The sequence below is a fragment of the Rhincodon typus genome, chromosome 14, assembly GCF_021869965.1.
Source record: "Rhincodon typus isolate 14 chromosome 14, sRhiTyp1.1, whole genome shotgun sequence".
Lineage (NCBI taxonomy): Eukaryota > Metazoa > Chordata > Chondrichthyes > Orectolobiformes > Rhincodontidae > Rhincodon > Rhincodon typus.
In genome coordinates this window covers 46,108,633-46,134,096 of record NC_063345.1, presented here as the reverse complement: position 1 = coordinate 46,134,096, position 25,464 = coordinate 46,108,633, and the positions used below count along the sequence as shown (strand labels likewise).

The 25,464-nt window shown below is 40.3% G+C and overlaps 1 protein-coding gene across 1 annotated transcript; it reads left to right on the top strand.

Annotated features, from left to right (window-relative positions):
• Positions 1-23,237, top strand: rraga (Ras-related GTP binding A). Its single transcript, XM_048604888.1, has 9 exons — positions 1-208; positions 7,790-7,889; positions 8,222-8,288; positions 11,045-11,267; positions 11,947-12,042; positions 16,317-16,439; positions 20,789-20,880; positions 21,386-21,501; positions 21,871-23,237. The coding sequence occupies exons 1-9, from the start codon at positions 182-184 to the stop codon at positions 21,966-21,968; spliced, it is 942 nt and encodes a 313-aa protein (XP_048460845.1). The 5' UTR covers positions 1-181; the 3' UTR covers positions 21,969-23,237.
• The last annotated feature ends 2,227 nt before the right edge of the window (positions 23,238-25,464 follow it).

The following is a 25,464-nucleotide window of genomic DNA, read 5'->3' as shown; positions in this document are numbered from 1 at the left end:
CGCCGCTTTGCGACTGTCGCAAACAGGGAGGAAACGCCGTGCAATGGTTGTTATGGAAATGATGTAATTGAAGCTCGTGACTGTGGCCTGTGGTGAATCGGAAGCCTGACAGCAGCGATTGGAGGGTGATAGTAGTGCAGGGAAAAGCCTGGAATAAATCAGGATATTCTGTAGGAGGGGGATGCCGAGTACAGCCATGAAGAAAAAGGTAAAAATAAACAATCATGCTTTGGACTATGGAGGGAGGTTAAGAAAAGTCAGCCGGACTTAATATCGAGTTCAGTAATTTGCGTTCTGAGGAAGGGTCAGCAGACCCGAAACGTTAAACTCTGATTTCTTTTCACAGACGCTGCTAAACCTGCTGAGCTTTTCCAGTTTTCTGTTTTTGTCCATAATTTTAAGGTCTGGACACCTATATCCATTAGGTACTTCCACACCTCTCTCACGACAGTCAACCCATTTTCACCTCCTGATAGTCCCCGTTAGCAGCTCGTCTTTCTCCCTAGCTTATCATCGTCCATCCCTTTGCTGAACTGTCTTTCTCTCTCTGGGCTCCGTCTCCATCTATTGCTTACTGTTTTACCCCCCTCCCCCTACCCCTGTCTTCAGAATACTTTTCCTGGCTATCATCAGTACTGAAGCAGGGTCACTGTACCCAAAACATTAACTCTACTTTCTATCCACAGATGCTGCGAGACTGCTGAGTTTCTCCAGCAATTTCTATATTTTTCCTAAGAAAAGGCAGGGAAAGGATTACTATGACAATGGGATGAATTTGGGGAGCTGCCACCCAAACCCTTTTTGATTGGGATGATGTGAGGGGGGGAGAAAACTATCTTTTATTGTGAAAGGACCATATGAAACAGGGTTGACTCTTTTCATATTGGACTCAGTATTAACTCTTTTTCTCTCTACTTATGCTGCTAGACCTGCTGAGTTGCTGCAGCATTTTAACTTCCTCCTCCCAAATCTGTTTTTTTCCAACAAGGCAACACAATTTCTCACAAACTGTCATCAGGTTATAGTTGCACTTCTCCAATGTCCTTTCCTTTGCTGCTACCACTCAGAATCTGCAAACTGTCCATGGCTTCAGCTGCAGTCTGATTTTAATTTTCACCACTCCTGTCACTGCTCGGCTCATGGATTTCATGTTTTAGATTTTTAACCTAATTTTTATTGTTTCTACACTGTGACCCCTGCAACTCTATGACTGTGCACTCCAACACTGTATCCTTACCATCAAAGATTGCTTCTTCACTCACCATAAAAACATAAGAACTAGGAGCAGGCAATTCAATCCAATGAGTCTGCTCCACCATTTTGTATTATCATGGTTAATATAATCTTGGCCTCAAATCCACTTCCTGCTTGCTCTTCGTAACCATTCAATTCATTACCAATTAAAAATCTATCTCCTTAGGTTTACTCAATGTCCCAGCATCCACTGCACTGTGGGGTAGTGAATTCCACAGTTTCACAACTCTTTGAGAGAAGTAATTTCTCCTCAACTTTTTAAATCTGCTACCCCTTGTCCTAAAACTGTGGTCTCATTCTAGATTGCCCCAGAATTGGAAACGTCCTCTCTGCATCTACTTTGCCTATCCTGTTTAGCATCTTGTATACCTCAGTTAGATCTCCTGTCATTCTTCTAAGCTCCAGAGAATATAGACTTAAACTGCTGAATCTCTTTTTCATAAACAAGCTCCTCATCTCTGGAAAAAATCCAGTGAACCTCCTTCGAGAGGCACGCATCCCTCCTCAAGTAAAGGGACCAAAATTGTACATAGTACTCCAGGTGCATTCTCACTAATGCCTTGTGCAGTTTGCAGCAACACTTGCCTACGTTTAGAATATGATACACTAACATGTTAATTAACTGATCTGCATATATCTAGGAATGGCCTGTACTCATTATCAGTTCCAGTACCACCCACAAAAGGTAGCATAAGGTGTGGTCATATTTCTTATCACAGGGTACATGAATTAATCTGTAAAAACAGAAAAAAATCTTTGGTTTGTTTCTATTGTCACATCAACTCAACCAGTCCATGCTCGTGTTAATGCCCCATTTGTGCATTCTCCCATGTTTCCTCATTTAAACCTATCATTGTAAACATCCACTACCTTATTTCCCTCATATTTCAACTTCCTCTTCTTTGCATCTTGAAAATCTACTGTCCTAATAGATGTACACAAAAAAAATTGGAAAATCAACACACTTAGATCGTAGACTTCAAACATTTAAGAAAACAGTGAGGTATGAGTATAAAATGGGGAAACATGTTTAAAGTCATACAAAGCAGGAGGAGGAATTGTGCTATAGATGATTTGAACGCGACTGAACCACATAGAGCAAGGTGAATTTACCTTTGTGTTCTTACCTTGTCCTCTTTTTCATCTGAAATAGTTAAAAGACCAGTCTACCTTCAATTGAAATAGAATGGATGCATTAATGTTTATTCAACCGACCAGCATGAATTTTATCTTCTAAAAAATGTGAAGGATGAATAGATATTTTGTGGCTGCTCTTAAAACACTTCTTTGTATCCAGTTGTTAATGGAATGCCCTATCTCTTCCTAATAATGAAAACTTGACTGTCCTGTTAGTAAATGTATATTGCTCCATTTAATCTCCTAGTGATTAGAAATTATGATGACAGTACTGCTCAGACCCACCAGCTTCTCACATAAGTGAGCCACAAGCAAGTGTCTATCGCCTTATTGATAGTTTGCTGATGTTCATTGGGAAAACTCTGATTTATGGCAGGTATTAGCAACCACAGCAACTTGTATTTTTATACCATCTGTAATAAAGCATCCAAGGACCTTCAAGGACGAAAGTACGATGACATACGGTGCAAATTGGCTAGTTTGGAGAACCTTTCTTAAAGGATGACAATGGAAAGGCAATGGCAAACATTTGAAGAACATATGGGTGAACTGCAACAATTGGTCATTCCTGTCTGGAGCAAAAGTTAAACGGGAAAGGTGGCCAAACTGTGGCTTAGAAGAGAAATTAAAAGAGGACAAAAGGTTTGGTTAAGAAAGGAAAAATAGACTGAGAACAAGCTGGCGGGGAACGTAAATATTGACTGTAATACTTTCTGTGGGTGTGCGAAGAGAAACCTAGGTCCCTTACATTCAGAAGCAAGGGAATTTAATAATGGGGAACAAAGAAATGGTTGACCAGCAAATACATACTTTGGTTTTGTACTCCCAAAGGAGGACACAAAAAACATCCAAACATTTTGGGAAATGGAGCATTTACTGATAGAGAGGTACTGAAGGAAATCCGTCCTGGGGAAAATTGGGATTGAAGGCAGTTAAATCTCCAGCGCCTGATTAAATAATATCCTTGAGTACTTAAAAAAGTGGCCATAGAAATAGTGGGTGCATTGGTCATCTTCCAAGATTCTATAGACTGTGGAACAGTTCCTACCAGTTGGAGGGTGGTTAATGTAACTGCTCTGTTGAAAAAGGAGGCAGAAAACTGGGAATTATAGACCAGTCAGTCTGTCGGTAGTGGGGAAACTATCATAAAATATTTAATACCTGAAGACTTGGGAAACAGTAACAGGATCAGAGTCAGCATGGATTTATGAAAGGGAAATCATGCTTGACAAATGTTCTGGAATTCTTTGAGGATGTGATTCCAAGAGATGATTTAGATGAGGGAACTAAATGTAATATCTCCAAATTTGCAGGTTAGCACAACTGGTTTGGAGGGTGAGCTGTGAGGAGTATACAGAGATACTTCATTGGACAAGCTGAGTGAGTGGGCAAATGCAAATAGTAGATGTAGCATAATGTGGATAAATGTGAAGTTGTCCACTTTGGGAGCACAAAACAAAAGGTGGATTATCTAATGAAAATTGAGGAGGAAGCGTGCAATGAGACCTGAGTATCCTTGTACAAGAGTTAGTGAAAATAGACTTTGCATATTTAGCAAGCAGTCAAGAGGGCTAATGGTATGTAGCTTTCATAGCCAAGGGATTCCACTACAGGAGCAGGAATGTTTTACTGCAACTATACAGGGTCTTAGTGAGACTACACCCGGAATATGGTGTACAGTTTTGGTCTCGTTATCTGAGGAAGGTTGTTCTTGCTGTAGATAGCATGCAGTGAAGGTTCCCAGACTGATCCCTGGGATGGAGGGAATGACGTGAGGAGAGGTTAAATCAGTTACAATTAGATTTGCTGGAGTTCAGAACAATGAGAGGGGATTTCATTGAAACCTACAAAATTCTAGCAGGACTGGACAGGGTATATGCAGAAAAAATGTTCCTGATAGCAGGGGGAGTACAGAACTGGGGGTCACAGTCCTAAGACCATGGCATAGACCATTTAGGACTGAGATGAGAAATTTCTTCACGCAGAAAGTGGTGATCCTGTGGAATTTGCTACCACAGAAAGCAGTCACATCCAAACTATTGTATGATTTCAAGAAGGCGTTGGAAAGAGCAATAGTGGCTAATGGGATCAAAGGTTTTGAGAGGAAAATGAGGACACGCTATTGAGTTTGATGGTTAGTCATCATAATGATGGAGCAGACTCGAAGGGTTGAAAGGCCTATTCCAGCTTCTATTTTCCATGTTTGTGTTGATATAAAATTGACACTGAGTCTTGTAAGGCAATATGAGGGCGCAAGCCAAAAGATTTGATCATATGGGCGGCACAGTGGCTCAGTGGTTAGTGCTGCTGCCTCTCAGCACCAGCAACCCAGGTTTGATTCCACCCTCTGGCGACTGTGCAAACTCCACACAGACATTCTCCCAGTGTCTGCGTGGGTTTCCTCCGGGTGCTCCGGTTTCCTCCCACAGTCCAAAGATGTGCAGGTTAGGTGAATTGGCCATACGAAATTGTGCATAGTGTTCAGGGATGTGTAGATTAGGTGGGTTACAGGCGGATGGGTCTGGGTGGGATGCTCTGAGGTTTGTTGTGGACTTGTTGGGCAGAAGGGCCTGTTTCCACACTGTAGGGATTCTATGATCTATGATACTGGGGTTTTAAGGCAAGTTTTGAAGGTGGAAGGAGAAGTTTACAGAAGAAAAGCTACTAAGCCATTAGACTAGCCTCCTTGCCCAATTCCTGTTCTTCACCAGTAATAGTTGCATGTCTTCACTTAGATTGTTTTCATTTGTTTCGTTGGGTATAGGTTTCATTGGCAATGCTAGCATTTCTTTTCCATCTTAATTGCTGTAGTGAAGGTAGTGATAATTTGCCTTGAACTGCTGTAATCCACGTGGAGTAGGTACACCTGTGGAATCGAGAGAAGCACTTCCAAGATTTTGAAGGAGCAGTGATACGAGGCATTTCTGCAGGTGCCTTGGTGAGAGTGGGCCAGTGGTGGATGGGGTGCAAATTAAGCAGTTGTCCTGGATAGTGTTGAGATTTTTGGTGTTGGACCTGCAATAATTGAGGCAACTGGAGGGTGTTCCATCACATTGCAGATCCTGTTTCTTGTAGAGGTGGCAAGACTTTGTCCGGAGCTTGTAACCTTTGACCTGCTGTTGTTGCTACTTCATATGGCTGGTCCAGTTCAGTTTCTGGTCAGCAGTAAAATTCAAATGTTGATGGTATAATGTTCAGTAGTAAAGGTGTTCGATGATAATGGGAGTTTAGATTCTTGATTCTTCTTGTTTATTGCCGGGGATTTCTGTGGCATGTGTATTACTCGCCATTTATTAACCAAGCCTGAATATTGTCCATGTTTTGTTGAGTGCAGAGGCAGATTGTTTCAGTACCTGAACAGGTATGCAAATTAAATGGAATACTGCAGTCTCAATATGACCAAAAGTGGGATGTTTACTGGATTGATGATCACTGAATTGGTTGAAGATAGTTGAGACTTGAACGTAACCCGAGGAACTCCTGAAGAAACGTCTCTGGGTTGAGATGATTGACACCTACTGCTGCCACCATCTTCCTTTGTGCTAGCTTTGACTCTAGTCATGGAGATTCTCCCCACTTCCAATTGACAAGTATGCCTAGCTATCACAGGCAAATGCTATATTGATATTGAGCAGTTACTCTCACTTCACCTTATTAATTGTATCATAAAGTGATGGGGATGCAAAGGAGACCAGAGTGACTGGAGTGGGGTGTTTCCCAGTGAAGGAGGTTATTATTACAAAAATTGAATGAGGTTAAAAATTTAGAGGAGCGAGACTATAGAAATTTAAACTTGAGTTATTTTTTATATTCCAACAACCAAATGCCAGTGTGAGAACGAGGCCTGGTAGGCCATCCAGTCCTTTGAATCTGCTGTACCATGTAATGATCTGCTAATCCTCAATTCTACATTCTTTCCTTTTCCCAATAATCGTTTGTTCTCGTATTGATTGAAACAGGTTTTCAATCAGCTTTGAATATACGTAACGGCAGAGCCTCATCAACATTATATAGTAAAGGTTTCCATAGATTCACTATCCTCCGAGAAAAGAAATTCCTCTTTGTCTCTGGCTTAAATGGGTGACCCCTTAAAATGCCCTCTGGTCCTAGATCTTCCACAAAGGGAAATAACTCTTACCATATCTACCTTATCAAGCCCCCTAACAATCTTGTGTTTCAATAACGTCACTTCTCATTCCTTTAAATTCCAATGGATACAGGTCCAAATTACTCAACCTTTCCTCACGAAACAGTCCTCCATGCCTGGAATCAGCCTAATTAGCTGCCTTTGGAGTGCTATCAATGTCAGTATATCTTTCCCTGGATAAGGAGCCCAAAATTGCACACAGTATTCCAGGCGTGGTCAGATTAGTGCCTTGAATAGTTTTAGCGAGACCTCCCTATTTTTATCGTCTACTCTCTTTGAAATAAAAGCCGACATTTCTTTTGCCTTCCCCTATTATTGGCTGAACATATATGCTGGCTTTTTTGCGATTTATTCACGAGGACACTCAAAAACCTCTGTGCTGCAGCTTTCTGCAGTCTTTTTCATTTAATAATATTTAGCTTTTCTTTTCTTGCCAAAGTGCATAACCTAACATTTTCCCACATTTATGTTCCAACTGCCAAGTTTATGCCTACTCACTTAACCTGACTATATTCCTCTGCGGACTCTGAGTCATCCTCATCACTTACCTATCTAGCTATCTTTGTGTCATCACATACTTGATAGGTCAGTGAGGACAAGAGAGATGGTTAAGCAGGTAGTTGTTGAGTAGCTTCAGCATGGCAAACCTTAGGAACATCATTTGTTTGCAAAATATTATAAGCCAGAAGATCATTGAAACAATATGATCATTAGGTCAGAAATGTGTGGATAACGGTTTAAGCTGTTTATGGGCTTAAAGTTATCAAGATGCAATTCAGCTTTGCCTGTATGTCCACCTGTTCTTGTCCTGAATTAAACAACAAATCTTTTCTGATGGGGATATGGTTTGGATACCAAGGTTAGATACAGTCTGGATCTCTCCGAGACAATGTTCAGGGAGGGTTGTGGAAGGTATTCTAGGAGAATGGTTGCCGGGAGAAAAGATGGTATTGCAGTGTTGATAGAACTGGTGAAAGCTGATACCATATCTCTGGATATTGTTGTCCCTGGCCAGCATGTGGTTGAGGATACATACTTGGATGATATTAACTTCAAATGGGAAATTTTCAGTAACCATGCATATGTGCCCTGAAACAATTCAACTTTGCCTGTATGTGCATCTGTTCTTCCTATTAAACACAAATCTTTTCTGCCAGGTTGAATGATGGTAAGCCATAGTCTCATGCTTGTGCTGTTGAATACCATGTTACATACCCATTAATTTGTTCCATGATGTTGTTCTCTTACTAGGTGCTATTGATGGGAAAGAGTGGGTCTGGTAAGACTAGCATGAGATCTATTATCTTTGCAAACTACATAGCCAGGGACACACGACGTCTTGCAGCTACAAGTAAGTTCTGTGAATGAAAAAAGTTTGGATTGAGAAGATGTCTTAAGATGAGAACTGCACTTGATTTTGTAGTCCTGTCATTTACATGATTGTTCTTAAAAGTAATTCAGTTGAAGAAAATGAAGCTTTATGCAGGCATTTTTTAGACTATTTGTTATTCACCCTGATCTACGTTGGACAGCTGTTTGCAATAACAGCTGCAACTGGCACAGTTAGGACTTTTCAATGTAGAATGGCTTTTGTAATAACTGACTTTAAGCTATAGATAGTTTATAGATAATGTTACATTGTAGGTTTTGGACTTTGAAATATATTTTCTTTTTTTTTTATAGTTGATGTGGAACATTCACATGTCCGATTCCTGGGAAACCTCGTCCTGAATCTATGGGACTGTGGTGGGTAGGTGTTTCAAGATAGAATCAATTGATTCCATCTGTTTTCTTCCCCTTATCCAAGTATGTTTCACTGTGTATTTGTTTGGCAGATCTGGAACTTAACTGGATACTTCTGATTAAGATAAAATATTTGAGTGTAATATAAGAGGAATTCAACACATATTGTAGAATGTTGTGCAACTGCACAATAAATTTGATAAAATATCACTTATCTGTCTGCAAATAAGTGACAATGCATACACTGCAGCATTCTAAGCGCTAGAAATATATTCCTTATGTGGTATAATGGGTTGTTAAGGGAGATGGAGGCTGTGTTCCTTAATCAAAGGGATTGGGGTCTTAATTTATAGGGAAGTGGATGTTCATTTATAGTTTGATTACCCAATTGCCTGGCAATATGTTATTCAAAGAATGGGGGTGATATTAAAAATTAGCACCAAAATATTGGTTTGAGTCATTTTGGTTATGATGTGGTGGTTTATGCCTAATTAATTTACTAAAGCTCTAAACCAAATGGAGCCATGCTGAGCACATAAGAAATAGGAACAGGAGTAGGCCGTTCAGCCCCTCAAGCCTGCATAAAGAAAGATGGCTGTGATTGTTTGAAGCCAACTGTCTTGGGCCAAGGACATTGTTGGAGTTCCTTGGAGTGGTGTTCCAAACTTCCTTCCATCCTAGCTGCTTCGTCAATGACTTTCCCTCCGTTGTAAGCTGAGAAGTGCGAAAGTTTGCTGGTAATTGTACAACGTTCAGAACTATTCTCAATTCTGGTAATGAAGTAGTCTATGCAGCAGGACTTAAACAATATCCAAGCTTGGATTGACAAGTGGCAAATAACGTTCTGCCATGCAATTGGTGCGCAATTACCATTTCCAACAAGAGAGAAACTAACTACCTTCCCTTGACATTCAAAGGAGTATGGTCGCTGAATCTATAAGATGACAGGATACAGTAGCAGAATTGGGCTATTCGGCCCATTGTGTCTACTCTGCCATTTGATCATGATTGTGCTTCTCAATACCATTCTCCAGACTTGTCCCTGTAACCGTTAATTCCCTTCCAATCAAGAACCTATCTATCTGTGTCTTAAATACACTCAAAGATGTGGCTGCCACAGCATTCTGTGGCAGTGGTTTCCATAGATTCACCACCCTCTGGATGAAGAAATTCCTCTTCATTTGTTCTAAAGAGTTGTCCCTTCACTTTGAGACTGTGCCCTCAGGCCCGCTAGCAACATCCCGCAGGGTTACGTCTGACTAGAAATTGAACTGGACCAGCCATGTAAAAGAGCAGTTCAGAAGCTTGGTATTGTACAGAGAGAACTCCTGAACCCAAAAGGTGCAAGACAGGAGAGTGATGGAATGCTTTCCACTTGCCTGGATCAGTGCAGTTTCATCAAGACCCTAGACACTTAACACCATCCAGGACAAAGCAGCCTGCTTGACTAACACCTTGCTTGTGATTGCAAATATTCATTCCCTCTACCACTGGCATGCAGTGACAGCAGCATGTAGAATATACAAGATGTACTGTAGCAACTTGGCAATCCTTTGCCAGCACCTTCCCAACCCAGGTCCTTGACTGGGCAAAGGTAGCGGACGTTGAGGAACATCCTACCTTTGCAACTTCCTTTCCAAATCCCATGCCATTCTGACCTGGAAATATATCACTGTTTCTCACTGTTGGCAAAACCTGAAACTCCCTTCCTAACAGTACTGCCAGATGGATTGCAGCAACACTCCACCTCCTTCTGGAGGGCAATTAGGAATGGGCAATAAATGTTGTCCTTGCCAGGGATGCTCTCATTCCATGAACAAGTATGGATTTATTTTTTAAAAAAGCTTTGTTTTCTGCTGACATGTAAAAGCTTTTAACTGTGCAACCATGATCGTCGTAAACAACACAGAAACAGACCACTTGATCCAGCTCATCCGAGTTGACCATTGGCCCATATTCCTCTAAAACCTTCCTATTCATGTACCCATCCAGATGTCTTTAGATGTAATTGTACCTGCCTCCACCAGTTCCTCTGGTAGCTTGTTCTATACACGCAACACCCTCTGCATGAAAAAGTTTTCCCTTGGTTTCTTTTTAAATGTTTGCCCTCTTACCTTAAACCTATGTTCTCTAGTTTTCGACTCTTGGCTATTCACCTTATCCATGCCCTTCGTGATTTTATAAATCTCTATAAGATCACCTCTCAGTCTCCAACACTCCAGGGACAAAAGACCCCAGCCTATTCAGCCTCTCACTATAACTCAAACCCTTCGGTCCTAGTAAATCTTTTCTGCACCCTCTCAAGTTTAACAACATCCTTCTTGTAGAAGGGCAACCAGAATTGTACGCAGTATTCTTAAAAGTGGCCTCACCAATGTCCCGTACAACCGCAATATGATATTGAAATCTAATTCCATACTGACCAGTCTCCCGTGACGTATATTGAAACAGGTGCATTTTCTTTTCTAACAGTCTGTTATTTTTGCATGGATACATCTCTGTCTCTTTCTACCTGCCTTGATGTAAACCTGTAATGACAAAAATTAGCACTAGAGTAATGGGGTTTGAAGGTGAGAGGCAAGGCTCTTGCATGCAGACATAAGATTATAAATAAGTTGTTGTTAAGGGAATCTATATTCAGGAAACCTTTCAACTAAATAGTCACAGGTGGGAGGAATGAATTTTAAATTGTTAACTTATCCTTGGGCTTTTATTTAGACTAATTGAATGATAATGGACATATTTTCTTCTTTTGGCTCTCAGTCAGGACACCTTCATGGAAAACTACTTTACTAGTCAACGAGACAACATATTCCGCAATGTGGAAGTTCTTATTTATGTTTTTGATGTGGAAAGTCGTGAATTAGAGAAAGATATGCACTACTACCAGTCATGCCTGGAGGCAATCCTTCAAAACTCTCCCGATGCCAAAATCTTCTGCCTTGTCCACAAGATGGATCTTGTGCAGGAAGATCAGCGAGACTTGGTAAGCTGATGCTGGATGTTCATCTGCAAATTCACTAATAAAGCAGGGTAAAATTTTCCATCTTTTACAAAAGAAAAGACTCAACGATGTGCAATGCAAAAAATTTTGGACTTGGATTTCAATTTACCCTCAATTCTGTTTTTTTCTGACATTATAAACATTATGTGCAGCAACTTTAATTCTTAGACCTACTGCACAAAAAGTTCAAATGTGGTTCAGTATAAGTAGGATATGAGTTAGTTTGAAAGGTAAATGGTATTTAAAATGGAAAATACAGAGAAGCATTAACATTACAGTTGTATTTTAAGCTCGTTGCTTGGAAAAAAAAGAGAACCTCTTTGAATTGATCTTTTGCAAACTTTAAAGCTGAAGTGAGATGTTGGAAATGGGGAAGTGTTTGGTTCCTGCATTGAATATCCCTCGGGTTTTAATATCTTCACTTTTATTTTTAAGTTTGGTAGATTTGCAGAAATATTGAAGGTTGGAAATTCCTGTGGTTTTGTAACGCGTCCTAGGATCGTAATTGCTCAGTGTGCATTTTATACTTGGGATAGGAAAATGACTAAAATATATAGTTTCAGCTGATCATCTAATGCAGACATGCTGGGGATAATAGTCTTTTTCTGTGCTGGAATTGAACAATTCAATATCCAAATTTATTTTAGTTGCTTTGTTGTAGATTTTCAAGGAACGTGAAGATGACTTGAGGCGTTTGTCCCGTCCTCTAGAATGCACCTGCTTTCGAACCTCTATCTGGGATGAGACCTTGTATAAAGTAAGATTGTTAATATGCTAAACTATACGAGTGACGTGGGTGATAAATTCTATTGGTTTTTTTCTTTTTTTTTTTTTTTTTTTTTTAAAGAATCCCACCTCTGTCCAAATCCAAGGGTTATAGATAAAAGCTGATTTATATAATTAAAAGTTTCAACATGCAGTAAAGAGAATGTTATGCAGTTACTGCATAGAGGCTTATAAAAAATTGTTGGATAGACATGGAGGTGGCTCCACTTCGAGAAGGTTTGAAATTGGTCATAAATGTAAGGTGATGTTTAATAAATTCAACAGAAAATTCAGAAAAATCCTCTCTACTCAGTGTGGTAAAAATACTGTACCATTGAGATTAAGTGGGGAAAAGAACATAGACACAGGCAGAGGTTAAAAACAGTGTATGAAATAGAATGAAAGGATTAAATGAACAGAGGTAGGGGAGGGCTTGAGGAGCAAAGAAGTGACAGTCCAGTTTCTCTGCGATAGGCTTGATGTGATAATGAGAGGAGTCGTCATTTAAACGTTTGGGCAGGATTATAAAATTTGGGTTTGCTGAAACCATTTACTAGTCTCATACCCATCTCAAACAAGTATGCTGTTTTGGAAAATGTAGGGGGTGATGGACTCCCATGAATGTAGCACTTTCAGGTGATGACAGCCAGGTTTCTGACTCCAATGCAATGATGGATACGTCAGATTCCAAGTGATCGATTGTGATAGGGAACTCTGATTACAGAGGCACAAACAGACGTTTCTGTGGCCAACAACAAAACGTCAGAATGGTGTGTTACCTCCCTGGTGACAAGATGAAGAGTATCTTGAAGAGGGTGCAGAATATTCTCAGAAGGCCATTGTACGCAATGGAACTAACGACATAGTAAGAGAAAAGGATGAGATTTTGAGGAGAGAATATAGGAAGTTAGACAGGAATTTAAAACGTAGGTCCTCAAGGGTAGTAATATGTGGATTACTCCCAGTGCCATGAGCTAGCGAGGGTAGGAATAGGCAGATTGAGCCGAGGAGCTGGTGCGGCAGAGAAGGATTCACATTTTTGGATCATTGGAATCTCTTCTGAGGTAGAAGTGACCTGTATAAGGAGGACGGTTTGCACCTGAATTGGAAAGAGACTAATATGCTGGTGCGGAGATTTGCTATAGTTGCTTGGGAGGATTTAAACTAGAAAGGCAGTGGTGGGGGGGGGGGGGGGGGGGGTAGAAGAAAGAAATCAGTCGGAGACTGGTCCATTTGGGAAAACGAGCAAGTCAAACAGTCAAGGCAGGCAGAAATAAAGCAGAGAAAGAGGTAGGACTGATGAATTAAACTGCATTTAGTTCAGTGCAAGAGGCCTAACAGGTAAGGCAGATGAATTCAGGGCATGGTTAGGAACATGGAACTGGGATATCATAGCAATTACAGAGACGTGGCTCAGAGATGAACAGGACTGGTAGCTTAATATTCCAGGGTATGGATGCTATAGGAAGGATGAAAAGGGGGCAGAAGAGGGGGTGTGCCGTTTTTGATTAGGCCTAATTTACAGTTGTACTCTGGGTATTCCTGGGAATACATCCAGGGAAGTTATTTGGGTGGAACTGAGAAATAAGAAAGGGATGACCACCTTATTGGGATGTACTATAGACCACCCCAGTAGTCAGCTGGAAATTGAGAAACAAATTTGCAAGGAGATCTGGGTTATCTGTAAGAATAATAGGATGGTTATGGTAGGGGATTTTAACTTTCCAAACATAGATTGGAAATGCCATAGTGGTAAGGATTGGATGGGGAGGAATTTAAGTGTGTACAAGAAACTTTTCAGATTCAGTATGTGGCTGTACCTACTAGAGAAGGTGCAAAACTTGACCTACTCTTGGGAAATAAGGCAGGGCAGGTGAGTGAGGTATCAATGGGGGAGCACTTTGGGGCCAGTGACCATAATTCTATTATCTAAAAGGATAGACCAGATCTAAAAGTTAAAAATTGGAGGAAGACCAATTTTGACAGTATTAGGCAAGAACTTTCAGGTTGATTGGGGATGGATGTTTGCCGCTAAAGTGTCAGCTGGAAAATGGAAAGCCTTCAAAAATGAGATAACGAGTGTCCGGAGACACTATGTTCCTGTTAGGGTAAAGGGCAAAGCTGGTAGGAATGCTGGATGATTAGAGAACTTGAGATTTTGGTCAAGAATAAAAAGGAAACATACGTCAGGTATAGACAGCAGGGATCAAGTGAATCCCTAGAAGAGTGTAAAGGCTGTAGGAGTATACTTAAGAGGGAAATCAGGAAGGCAAAAAGGGGACATGAGTTAACTTTGGAAAATAAGGTTAAGAAGAATCCAAAGGGATTCTGCAAATATATTAAGGACAAAAGAGTAACTAGGGAGAGAATGGGCCCTTTGAAGATCAGCAAGGCCACCTATGTGTGGAACCCCGCAGGAGATGAGGGGATACTAAACTAGTATTTTGCAAGGTGTTTACTGTCGAGAAGGATGAGCCTGATATCAGTGTTCGGCAAATTGTCCAAGGGAATTCTGAGGGACACGACTTATATGTATTTTGAAAGGCAAGGACTGATTAGGGATAGTCACCATGGCTTTGTGCATGGCAAATTGTCTCACTAACTTGATTCAGTATTTTGAGGAAGTAACAAAGAAGATTGATAAGGGCAGAGTTATGGATGTGATCTATATGATCTTCAGTAAGGCGTTTGACAGGGTTCCTCGTGGTAGACTGGTTAGTGAGGTTAGATCACGTGGAATATAAGGTGAATAGCCATTTGGATACAGAACTGGCTTGAAGGTAGAAGACAGGCTGGTGGTGGAGGGTTGCTTTCAGACTGGAGGTCTGTGACCAGCGGTGTGCCACAGTGATTAGTGCTGGATCTACTGCTTTATGTCACTTATGTAAATGATTTGGATGTGAACATGGGAGGTATGATTAGTAAGTTTGTAGATGACACCAAAATTGGAAGTGTAGTAGACAGTGAAGAAGGTTATCTGGGAGTACAACAGGATTGTGATCAGATGGGCCAATGGGCGAGGGAGTAGCAGGTAGAGTTTAATATAGATAAATGTGAGGGACTGCATTTTGGCAAATCAGGGCAGGATTTATACATTTTAATGGTGAGGTCCTGGGGAGTGTAAAGAGACAAGGGGTGCAGGTTCATAGTACCTTATAAGTGAAGTCCCAGGTAGGCAGGGTAGGGAAGAAGACATTTGGCTTGCTTGCCTTTATTGGTCAGTGCACTGATTATAGGAGTTGGGAGGTCATGTTGCGACTGTACAGGACATTGTTTAGGCCACTTTTGGAAAACTGTGTGCAATTCTGGCCTCCCTGCTATAGGAAGGATGTTGCCAGTGTTAGAGGGTTTGAGATATAGGGAGAGGCTGAATAGGCTGGGGCTATTTTCCCTGGAGTGTTAGCGGCTGAGGGGTAACCTTATGCATGTTTATAAAATCATGAGGGGCATGGATAGGGTGAGTAGACCAGGTCGTTTCCCCAGGGTAGGGGAGTCCAAAACTAGAAGGCATAGGTTTAAGGTGAGAGGGAAAAGATTTAAAAGGGACCTAGGGGACAACTTTTTCATGCAGAGGATAGTGCATGTATGGAATAAACACATGCTTGGAAGAAGTTCAAGGTTTCCATATGGAAATTGCTCATTTTTAAATGACAGAGATGTTGGATAGCAGCGTAGATTTGAACTCATAAGGCTGTGTGAAAGACCTGTACAACTGTAATTTTTAAAATGCTGTTGTGCTGGATTTAACATCAGATGAAGACTTCGATTTGTTATAAAAATACATGCCTTTTTAGGAGGTGAGTGTCTGATCCTGGACTGGATGGTGGTAACTGTGAGCTAGTGTTTCTAGTAAAAGAAACAATCATCAAATTTGTTGGTCCTGCTCACAACCCAAAGATTTCTACTGGAAGGTGTACTGTGTCATGTAAAGATATATTGGACTTGGTTTGAACAGACGTACATCTGTAGCCAATTATGCAACTAACAGTCAAAGCCTCCTGGAGAGGAGAAACTGGGGGAAATAAGTAAATCAAAATTGAGATTGAAGGCTATCATAACTCTACAGCTGCATCAAAATATTAGTTTGCATGTTTTTGAAGATAATATCTTTTCCAGGAGGTTTGATTTTTAATATTCTGTAAATGCAATAAAAACCTATTCCATAAATTAGTATCTCTTCCAAATGATGGAATTATTTTGCATTAGTGTTAAGTGTTTACATTAAGTTTTTTTTGTGTTTCCTAATGTTTGAGATTCACTTCTCAGGCTTGGTCAAGCATTGTGTACCAGCTGATCCCTAATGTACAACAACTGGAAACCAACCTGAGGAATTTTGCTCAGATTATTGAAGCAGATGAGGTGCTACTATTTGAAAGGGCCACATTCCTAGTAAGTGCTGCAAATTCTTTTCTTGCCTAATGATATTGACTTTATAATATGTAGTTCCTTGGGCGTTGCTTGCATCCTGATAGTTTACGTGATGATCAGATTATGCGGAGTGATTGTTAGTGGATTATGGAGTCAAGCAGCAGTAGTAAGATTTGAACTGTTCTTTGGCTTGGTCTAGGCCCCTCAATGACTAGCTCAGTCACAACTACTGCGCTGCTGTATCTAGTTTATTGAATTTATCTTTACTCCTGTTTTTAGTTCAGCGAACTCAGACTTTTTGGCTGCAGTAACTTTAAGTTGAGCATTCCCTAATTAAGTCACTTTATCATTCAGTGGAAATGTCTCAAGATTCCTTTACAAAGAGTGATTGATTTTTATGTAGTAGCACATTGCACGTCATTAGAGACAGCAGCAACCATAGGCATCCACGATTTTAAGACAGAGTGCTGCGCACAAGGCAAAGCAAAATAAAAGTAGAGCTAACAATTTTTGTGTCTGGTACGTCCCCTCATTGGAACTGAAGGGGTTGGAAAAGAGGTGGGCTTTATGCTGCAGAAAAAGAGGCTCAAAGGGTCAAATGAAACAGTTGATAAAAGTGCCCAAGGGCAAAAGGCAAAGGGAACGTTAGTGGTATCATAGAAGAGATGTAGATGAAGAGTAGGTGTTAAAAGCAGAAAGTAGGTCTGCTTTCCAGAAAACACATTTTGTGCAAACAACACAAGATGGCAAAATACAGGTATTTCTGCTATAACGCGTGTTTTGTAAACGCGAATTGGTTGTAACATGGTTGATGAATAGTGGACGCAGTTTGGATAGCGCAAACTTTCTACTGTACAGCACAACGATTTCCCAACGGTGTGATTTTCTATGGCTTGAGGTCGCACAAGAATGTAACTATTGTGTTTATAGGAGAACTGCCTGTATACCAAAGGCTCTAGGTGCCTAAGTGGAAAATGAGGCTTGTGTTGAAATTTGCTGGAATGCTGCAGCAGGCCTAGGTCAAAAATGTTAGCAGGAGAGCAAGATGGTGTCTAGAAGTGACAAGCAGTCGGAAGGTTGGGATCATTTTTGCAGTCGGAGCAGAGGTGTTCCACAAAGTGGTTACCCTGTCTGCATTTGGTCTCCAGTGTAGAGGACACCATGTCTTGTACGGTAAATAGTGACTTAGGTTGAAAGAAGTACAAGTAAATTTACAGTTTGAGCTGGAAGGTGTGCTTGGGGTCATGGACAGCAAAGAGATAAAAGGCAAGTGTTGCACCTTGTATGATTGCATGCCCTAGAGTGGTGATATGGTATACGAAGTGATGGAGTGAATCAGACTGTTGCAGTGGGAATGGTGCCTGTGAGATGCTGCTGGGAGGGCAAAGGAAGATGTGAGTTGGTGGTATTCTGCTAAAGGTGGTGGAACTGGTGGAAGCCGGTCCCTTGAGTGCAGAGGCTGTGGGATATCACAGCTTTGTTATACTTACTTTCTTCATTGTTTGGCATGCACATGTGTTGTAGCTTCACCATGTTGACATCTCATTGTTAATACGCTTAGTGCTAACCGAGGCATGCCCTCCTGTACTTTTCATTGAGTCAGGGATGACCAGGTTTGACGGGAATGGTGAGTATACCAGGCCACCACTCACTGCGCTTATCTAATAGGTTGAGATTCTTGCTCCCTGTGGTGCACAGTAAAATAAGACTGGAGTCTGCATGGCTTCTTCAAGGGGCAGTCATGTCTGACAAATCTGTTAGAATTCTTTGAGGAGGTAATGAACAAGTTAGACAAAGGAGAGCCAGTGAATGTAATCTATTGGAGCTCCAAAAGGCCTTTGAAACTGTGCCACACAAAAAGCTGCTAAATAAGACAAGCCCGTGGTGTTGGGGGCAAGGCACTTGCATGGATAGAGGATTGAATGATTGGCAGAAGCAGAGACTGGTGATAAAGGTGTCTTTTTCAGAATGGCAGCTAGTGACTAGCGGAGTTCCGCATGGGTGAGTGTTGGGACCATTCATGTTATACATTACAGATCTGAATGAAGGAACTGAAGGCATTGTTGCTAACTTTGCAGATGACACAAAGATAAGTGGAGGGATGGGTCGTGTTGAGGAAGCAGGGATGCTGCGGAACAACTTGAACATGCTTGGAGAGTGGGCACAAGTGGCCGATGGAATACAATGTGGGAAAGTGTGAGGTTATGCACTTTGATAGGAAGAATAGAGGCATAGACTACTTTCTAAATAGGAAAAGGCTTTGAAACTCTGAAGCACAAAGGAACTTGGGTGTTCTAATTCAGGATTCAATTAATGTTAGCATGCAGGTTCAGTTGGCATTTAGGAAGGCAGTTGCAGCGTTAGCATCAGTTTTGAGAATGCTATTTTTGTATTCTAGCAATGTATTGCTGAGGCATGTGTAAGGGTCCAGTCAGACACTGTTTGGAACATTGAGAGCCATTTTCGGCCCCATATGTAAGGAAGGTGCTGGCATTGGAAGGGGTTCAGAGGAGGGTTTACAAGAATGATCCCGGGGACGAAGGGAATGTTAAATGAGGGAGCTGTTGAGGACTCTGGATCTGTACTTGGTGGTGTTTAGAAGGATGAGGGGCGTTCTCATTGGAACTTATGGAATATGGAGCTAGAGTGAGCATGGAGAAGATGTTTCTACTAGCAGGAGAGACTAGGGCCCGAGAGCAGAGCCTCCAAGTGAAGGAATGAACCTTTAGAATGAAGATGAGTTTAGCGAGAGGGTGGTGAATCTGTGGAACTCATTGCCACAGAAGGCAATGGAGGCCAAGTCATTGGAATGGCAGAGCAGACTGGACGGTCGCAAGGCCTAATTCTGCTTCTGTATCTTATGGGCCATGACGTTACAGATTGTACTGAAATACGGCTCTTCCACCGATGCCAACAGTGACTTATAGATGCCCAGTTTTGGTCTTTGGACCTATTTAAAATCTTCCATTTAGCATGATGGTAGAACCGTACAACATGATGCAGAGTATTCTCATTGCGATGATGGCACTTAACACTAAAGTACAGCATTGTGGTCACTCCTACTGGTGCTATCATGACTGCAGCATCTGCAGCAAGTGTGGTGACTACAAGGTCAACTAGAATTTTCCCTATTATTGGCTCTCTTGCCAACTGCAGACCCAGGTTAGCATAGAGTCATAGTCATTCAGCAGGGAAACAGACCCTTCGGCCCAACTTGTCCATGCTGACCAGGTTTCCTAAACTGAACTAATCCCATTTGCCTGCATTTGGCCCATGTTCCTCTAAACCTTTCCTACCCCATGTTAATGTCCAAATGTCTTTTAAATGTTGTAATTGTACCAGCCTCCACCACTTGCTTTGGCAGCTCGTTCCATATACGTACCACCCTCTGCGTGAAAATGTTGCCCCTCAGGTCCCTTTTAAATCTTACCCCTCTCACTTTAAACCTGTGCTGTCTCGTTTTGGACTCCCCTACCCTGAGGAAAAGACCTTGGCTGTTCACTTTATCTATGCCCCTCGTGGTTTGATAAATGTCTATAAGGTCACCCCTCAGCCTCCTATGCTCCTTGGGGAGAAAAGTCCCAGCCTATCCAGCCTCCTCTTATAACTCAAACCCTCCAGTCTCGGTAACATCATTGTAAATCTTCTTTCCACCCTTTTCCGGTTTAATAGCATCCTTCCTGTATCAGGGTGTCCGAAATTGTACATCGTACTCCAAATGAGGCCTTACCAACGTCTTTTACAGCTGTAACATGATGTCTCTACTCCTGCACTCAAATGCTGCCTTAACCACCCCCTCTACCTGTGATGCTACTTTCAAGTAACTGTGTCGCTACACCCCTAGATCTCTCTGTTTGAAAACGCTTCTCAGGTTCCTATCATTAACTGTGCAAGTCCTACCCTGGTTTGTCTTTGCATTTATTTAAATTAAACTCCATCTGCCATTCCTCAGCTCAATTGATCAAGATTCCATTGTACTGTTAGATAACCACTTTCACTGTCCACTGTACCATCAATTTTGGTATCATCTCCAAACCTGCTAACCATGCCTCCTATTTTCTCGTCCAAATCATTTATACAAGTGACAGAAAACACTCAACCCAGCTGTGATCCTTGCTGCACACCCCTGGTCATGGGCTTCCAGTCTGGATGACATTTACAAATGTTATACATGACAAAATCATGGAAAAGTAAATTAATTCTTATAAGTACCAATTTTTTTTGGTTCTGCTATTACAGCTTTCTTCGCAATAAAATGATTATAATTGGGTATGGGTGTATTTGACAAAACTATCTTCCAATAAAATATTTTGATCTAGATTCTTTGGAGTGAGATTGAATTATTGATATATTTTGTTTTTCACTTTTAGGTGATCTCTCACTATCAGTGCAAAGAACAGAGAGATGTGCACAGATTTGAAAAGATTAGCAATATTATTAAGCAATTTAAGCTAAGCTGCAGGTAAACAGCACTTATTTTGTCTGTTTAATGTTGATACTTCTCAAAGTGAGATCAATGCTAGGTGTTAACCATACTTTGTTTGTCTGTATAAAACATTTCTCAGGAAGGTAATTCATTGATTAGTTGCAGGGTAACGGTCCACAGTTGCAGGGAAACATGCCTAGCTACATCAGTGTATAAGTATTTCCATTTTCTGTACCTGCTTTTTTTTTCTTCTTTTGGATTTATTTCTAACAAATGAAAATTGAATACACATTTTTTTGTTTTAAGAACTGATGGAAAACTACAGCCAAAACAAAGGAACTTGTAACCTCTTTTGATTAATTTTTGGGTTTTGAGACTCACTATCCACAGCTAATGCTTTTGTAGGACCCGATTTGTTTGTTTTTGTTTTTGGACAATCTGCTCACATGGAAAAGCGGTGGTGCTTGCAGAGTTTATTATATTAAGTGCCTTTGATATTGGACATTTAATTAATATATTTTCCATACTGATTTTTCTGTAGTAAATTGGCTGCCTCTTTCCAAAGTATGGAAGTTAGGAACTCCAATTTTGCAGCATTCATTGATGTCTTCACATCCAACACATATGTGATGGTAATCATGTCCGATCCTTCGATACGTAAGTAGCCAAAGTTATGGCCAAGTTGTTTAGTCTATTTTACACAACTGTTTAAATCCATCTTGATCTTTCTTTACTTGCTGTAAGCAACACTAAACCAGGTTTGTTTTCAACCACATTGTATGACTGATGGAATCTAACCCATTTGTGAGGTATGAACCTTAGCCTAATGTAAAAATCTTTAAACGGATGTAAAATATGCAGATGTCCTAGCTTTCTCGTATTTCATCTGCTTATTCCAAGATTTGAAAATAAGTAGAAATATATGTAATTAAAATGTTAGATTTTCATGATTCCATTTGCAGTTTAATGTATACTGTGATCTACAAGTATTTAATTAATAACTGTATTCTTCTAAACATTTTACAGCTTCAGCAGCTACACTCATCAATATTCGTAATGCCAGAAAACATTTTGAGAAGCTGGAGAGAGTAGATGGTCCTAAACATAGTCTTTTGGTGCGCTGAAGATTATAGACTGGGTATCAGATGGATGTATGACAGATTGATATTTCTTGATATAATTCTTTATATCGTGTCTGTTTTTTGAGTAATTGCTGCAGTTGTCACATTTTTTTGTGACCTTGAGCATTTTGTCAAATATTTGTGTCATCTCCTGAAAGCAGCAGTATCTCTTCATTCCGGACTCTGCTGTAAAACTCTTAGAACAAGAGATTTTACCACTTTCCAGTAGAAGCCCCATTTTTATGGTAATCCATGCAGGAGCTGGAACCTTTTGTAGAGAAGCATCTGTGGGAGCCTCTAATAACAAGGCTTTTGACTTTGCATTCTGCACGTAAATATACTGTCTTACTTTTTTTGACCTGACAATCTAACTTTGTGTTCAACTGCAAATAAAAGTGCAGTATGATCAGTTGTATCTGTTTAAAAACAACCTGCCCAAGTGGAATGGATATCTGTACTTATCAAGGAGCTATGGAGATAAACACTTCCTGCAATATTTATCCAACGTTCATGCTGGAATGAATAGCATGGCTACTACCACCACATCCCACCCCAAAAATATGTTCAATGATACATTGTATGCAATTTACCATTTTCTGCTTTTTATTTTAAATCTTCCAAAGTAATGATGCTTTATTGAAAGAAGTTGAATAATCAATGGTCCATTACCACACCTAGATCATTCAGCATTCTCCTGTTCCCCTCCATTCCCATGCATGAACTTGTCTTTGCTGAGTTGCGATGAACTAGCAGCATTTCACCTCTTTTGTTTTCTCCCCTCCTTAACTCTCCAAAATGGGAGAAGCTGTGACAAGTTTTCCTAAGCTACTTCAGTACAATTCTTAGCATTTAATTGGCTAAACGTGAAGAAGTGGATTATCTGCTTATTTCCTGTTAAAATAGTGCAAATAATTTAATATCTGATTTGGTGTTGAATCATTTTGAACTTTAGGATTACACTGTAATACTTATTTTTATTCTTTGTAAAACTGCACTTCTTAGCTGATGAGAAGGTTGTGTGCATTACATTGCAACTGATTTGGTATTTCTGCTGACCTGTGTTTTAAATCCAAGCATCAACAAACTTTTAAACCATGTGATACGGTTGTTTTGTTTGCGAGTCTCACAGGATTGGTTCTCTGTTCCTCCAGCTGCACTTGGTGAATTGTGTCTGTTGTGGCCCTATTGAATTTTCTGTTGTCCACTCCATATAACTTGAAGAAAAAAGTGACCTGAATAAAATAAAAAAGAAAACTTTAATCTCTGCAGTCAGTAAGGGTGAATAAGTGTGAATTTATTTTGTGCATATCTTTGAATTTTAATCACTGAATATAACACTGTTTACTCTGGCTGGATGGCTGGCTTGCCATGCAGAGTGATAATCAGCAGCGCAGGTTCAATAATGAGGTTATCATGAAGGCCCCAACTTCTCAACCTCCTTCTTTGCCTGAGGCGTGGTGACCCTCAGGTTAAACCATTACCAGGTCGTGTATCTCTGAGAGAGCAGTCCTGTAGACCTCTGGAGCTATGGAGTCTTTACCTTTTTTACATGATATCGTTCTCTTCAGTCTAGATTTCAGTGTTTAATTACTGTCAATTTTCTTGGTGTAAATTGGTGACGAGGGGGATGTTATTTTGGGTAGAAGTTTCTAATTCCGTTTTAATATCCTGGTACGGAAGAAAAACCCTCAAAAACAGTGTTACTTTTTAAAATAGCTTTTAAACGCTGATCTGGTTTCATTTCGGTATAATTCACTTTTTTTCAGAATTCGCTTCTATGCATGTAACCAAGTGTGCATGCACTGAATTTTATGGACTATTGCATGCATGCTGTTCTATCACAGTACAATTTTCCGAGATATTGACTGTTTCAAAAGTTGTAAGCAGCTTTACACTTTAACATTTGACAATACTGTGACCAGGTTCTGAGGTGACCTAATTAGCAGCATTCTTGTACAGTCTAAATCTCACTTGACAGTAGCACAAATAGTTCTGTGTTAAACCACAAGCTATCAAATTAGCCAATGTTTATTTCCCTCCCCCGCCACTCACTACTTACTTTGATATTCTTGTGAATTGTCTAATTGAGTGCATGACACAAAGCTTTGACAAAATAGTTTTCTTTTTCAGCAATAGTACTTACTGAGGCACACACCATATACTTAAGTTAGTTTTAACTGAATAGATTGGTTGAAAGCAGAGGAGATGGTATATTCACATCTCACTACTGTAAACAATTGATTAATTTCTCCAATATGATTGTTCTTTTGTTTAAACCAGAGATGGTAAACTACTACCACTGCTAAAGATCCACATTTCTTTACACTGTATCTCAGTAATATAGAAGTAATGTTGCACTCTGACGTGATATTTTGACTGGCTTGACATCCAGTTTCCAAGATGGTGTGTAGTTTACTGCTGAACTCGTTATATCCACTGCATTTGTACTCCCTGGTATTTGTTTGTTTTTATTTTCCTAATTTCCAGTATTTACTCTATTTTCCTTCAGAATCTATTGGGGTATACCTGCTTCTGAATGTTTCAAATTTGTGTTCCAAGCCAACAGATTTTAATAAACAGCCAGCATAAGTCAAATCTTGTATCTTTATCTGTGAAATGAGTATATTACAGCATATATAAGTTGTCCTTTATGGTCAGTTGCAAGTATAGGCCTATAAAATGCACGGGTTTACATGTTCCATTCCAAAAGCAAGAACGGTATTGCATCAGGTGATTCTCCTTAACATAATGTGTACGTACAAAGTAAATAATCCGACACAAGCAGAAAAAGCAGCAAATGTACTAATGATGCATTTAATGGATTGTCTGTCTGCAAGGAATTACAATGATTTCACTTCAGAATGGATCATTTAAAAATTACAATAATTTACAGAACTGCTGGCAAAAGAGGGAATAAGTTGTTTTATCCTCTTTGTGAAAGGAGCATTATTGATGATTACTGGATCTTTAATTTAACCTATTAAATATGTAAACTAATTTATAAATGTTAAGTGTGGCAGGGCAGCTGGAATGCTATAACTACATTAAAGTAGCTGGTTTATGGACAGCATTGCATTGTCAGACAACCACATCTTTATTATCTGCAGTAAGTTACTCCATCTTGGAGAATGACTGTCTTGGGGAAAGGCTTTCTGAAGCAGCAGCTTTGATCTATTGTTGATTTTCACTGAGGAAGTGGAATAGTGAGTAGAGCGGCATTGCAAAATATCTCAGGCTTACGAGCTGCATAAGCTCCTCTACAGAAATGGTCACCAACTTGGTAGAGAGCCACTTGTGGCATCAAACTGAATGGAGCTACAAGTGTGGTATTACCATTACACCGAATACATGTCACATTCTGTAGCATTGTGCACTGAAGGTATACAGCTGCATGGACAGTTGACTCCCCCGCTACTGGTTCTGCCAGACATGTATCAGAGCTGTGAAGGATTATGGTTTAGCCCATTAGTGGCAACCTGCATTGTCATTATGACTGAGC

Bases quoted from the DNA above. Each gene is read 5' to 3' on its own strand.
- rraga (XM_048604888.1), top strand. From the start codon at position 182: ATGCCGAGTACAGCCATGAAGAAAAAG. The intron at 12,043-16,316 runs GTAAGATTGTTA...TTCACTTCTCAG, and splicing joins GGGATGAGACCTTGTATAAA to GCTTGGTCAAGCATTGTGTA. The intron at 16,440-20,788 runs GTAAGTGCTGCA...TTTCACTTTTAG, and splicing joins TTGAAAGGGCCACATTCCTA to GTGATCTCTCACTATCAGTG.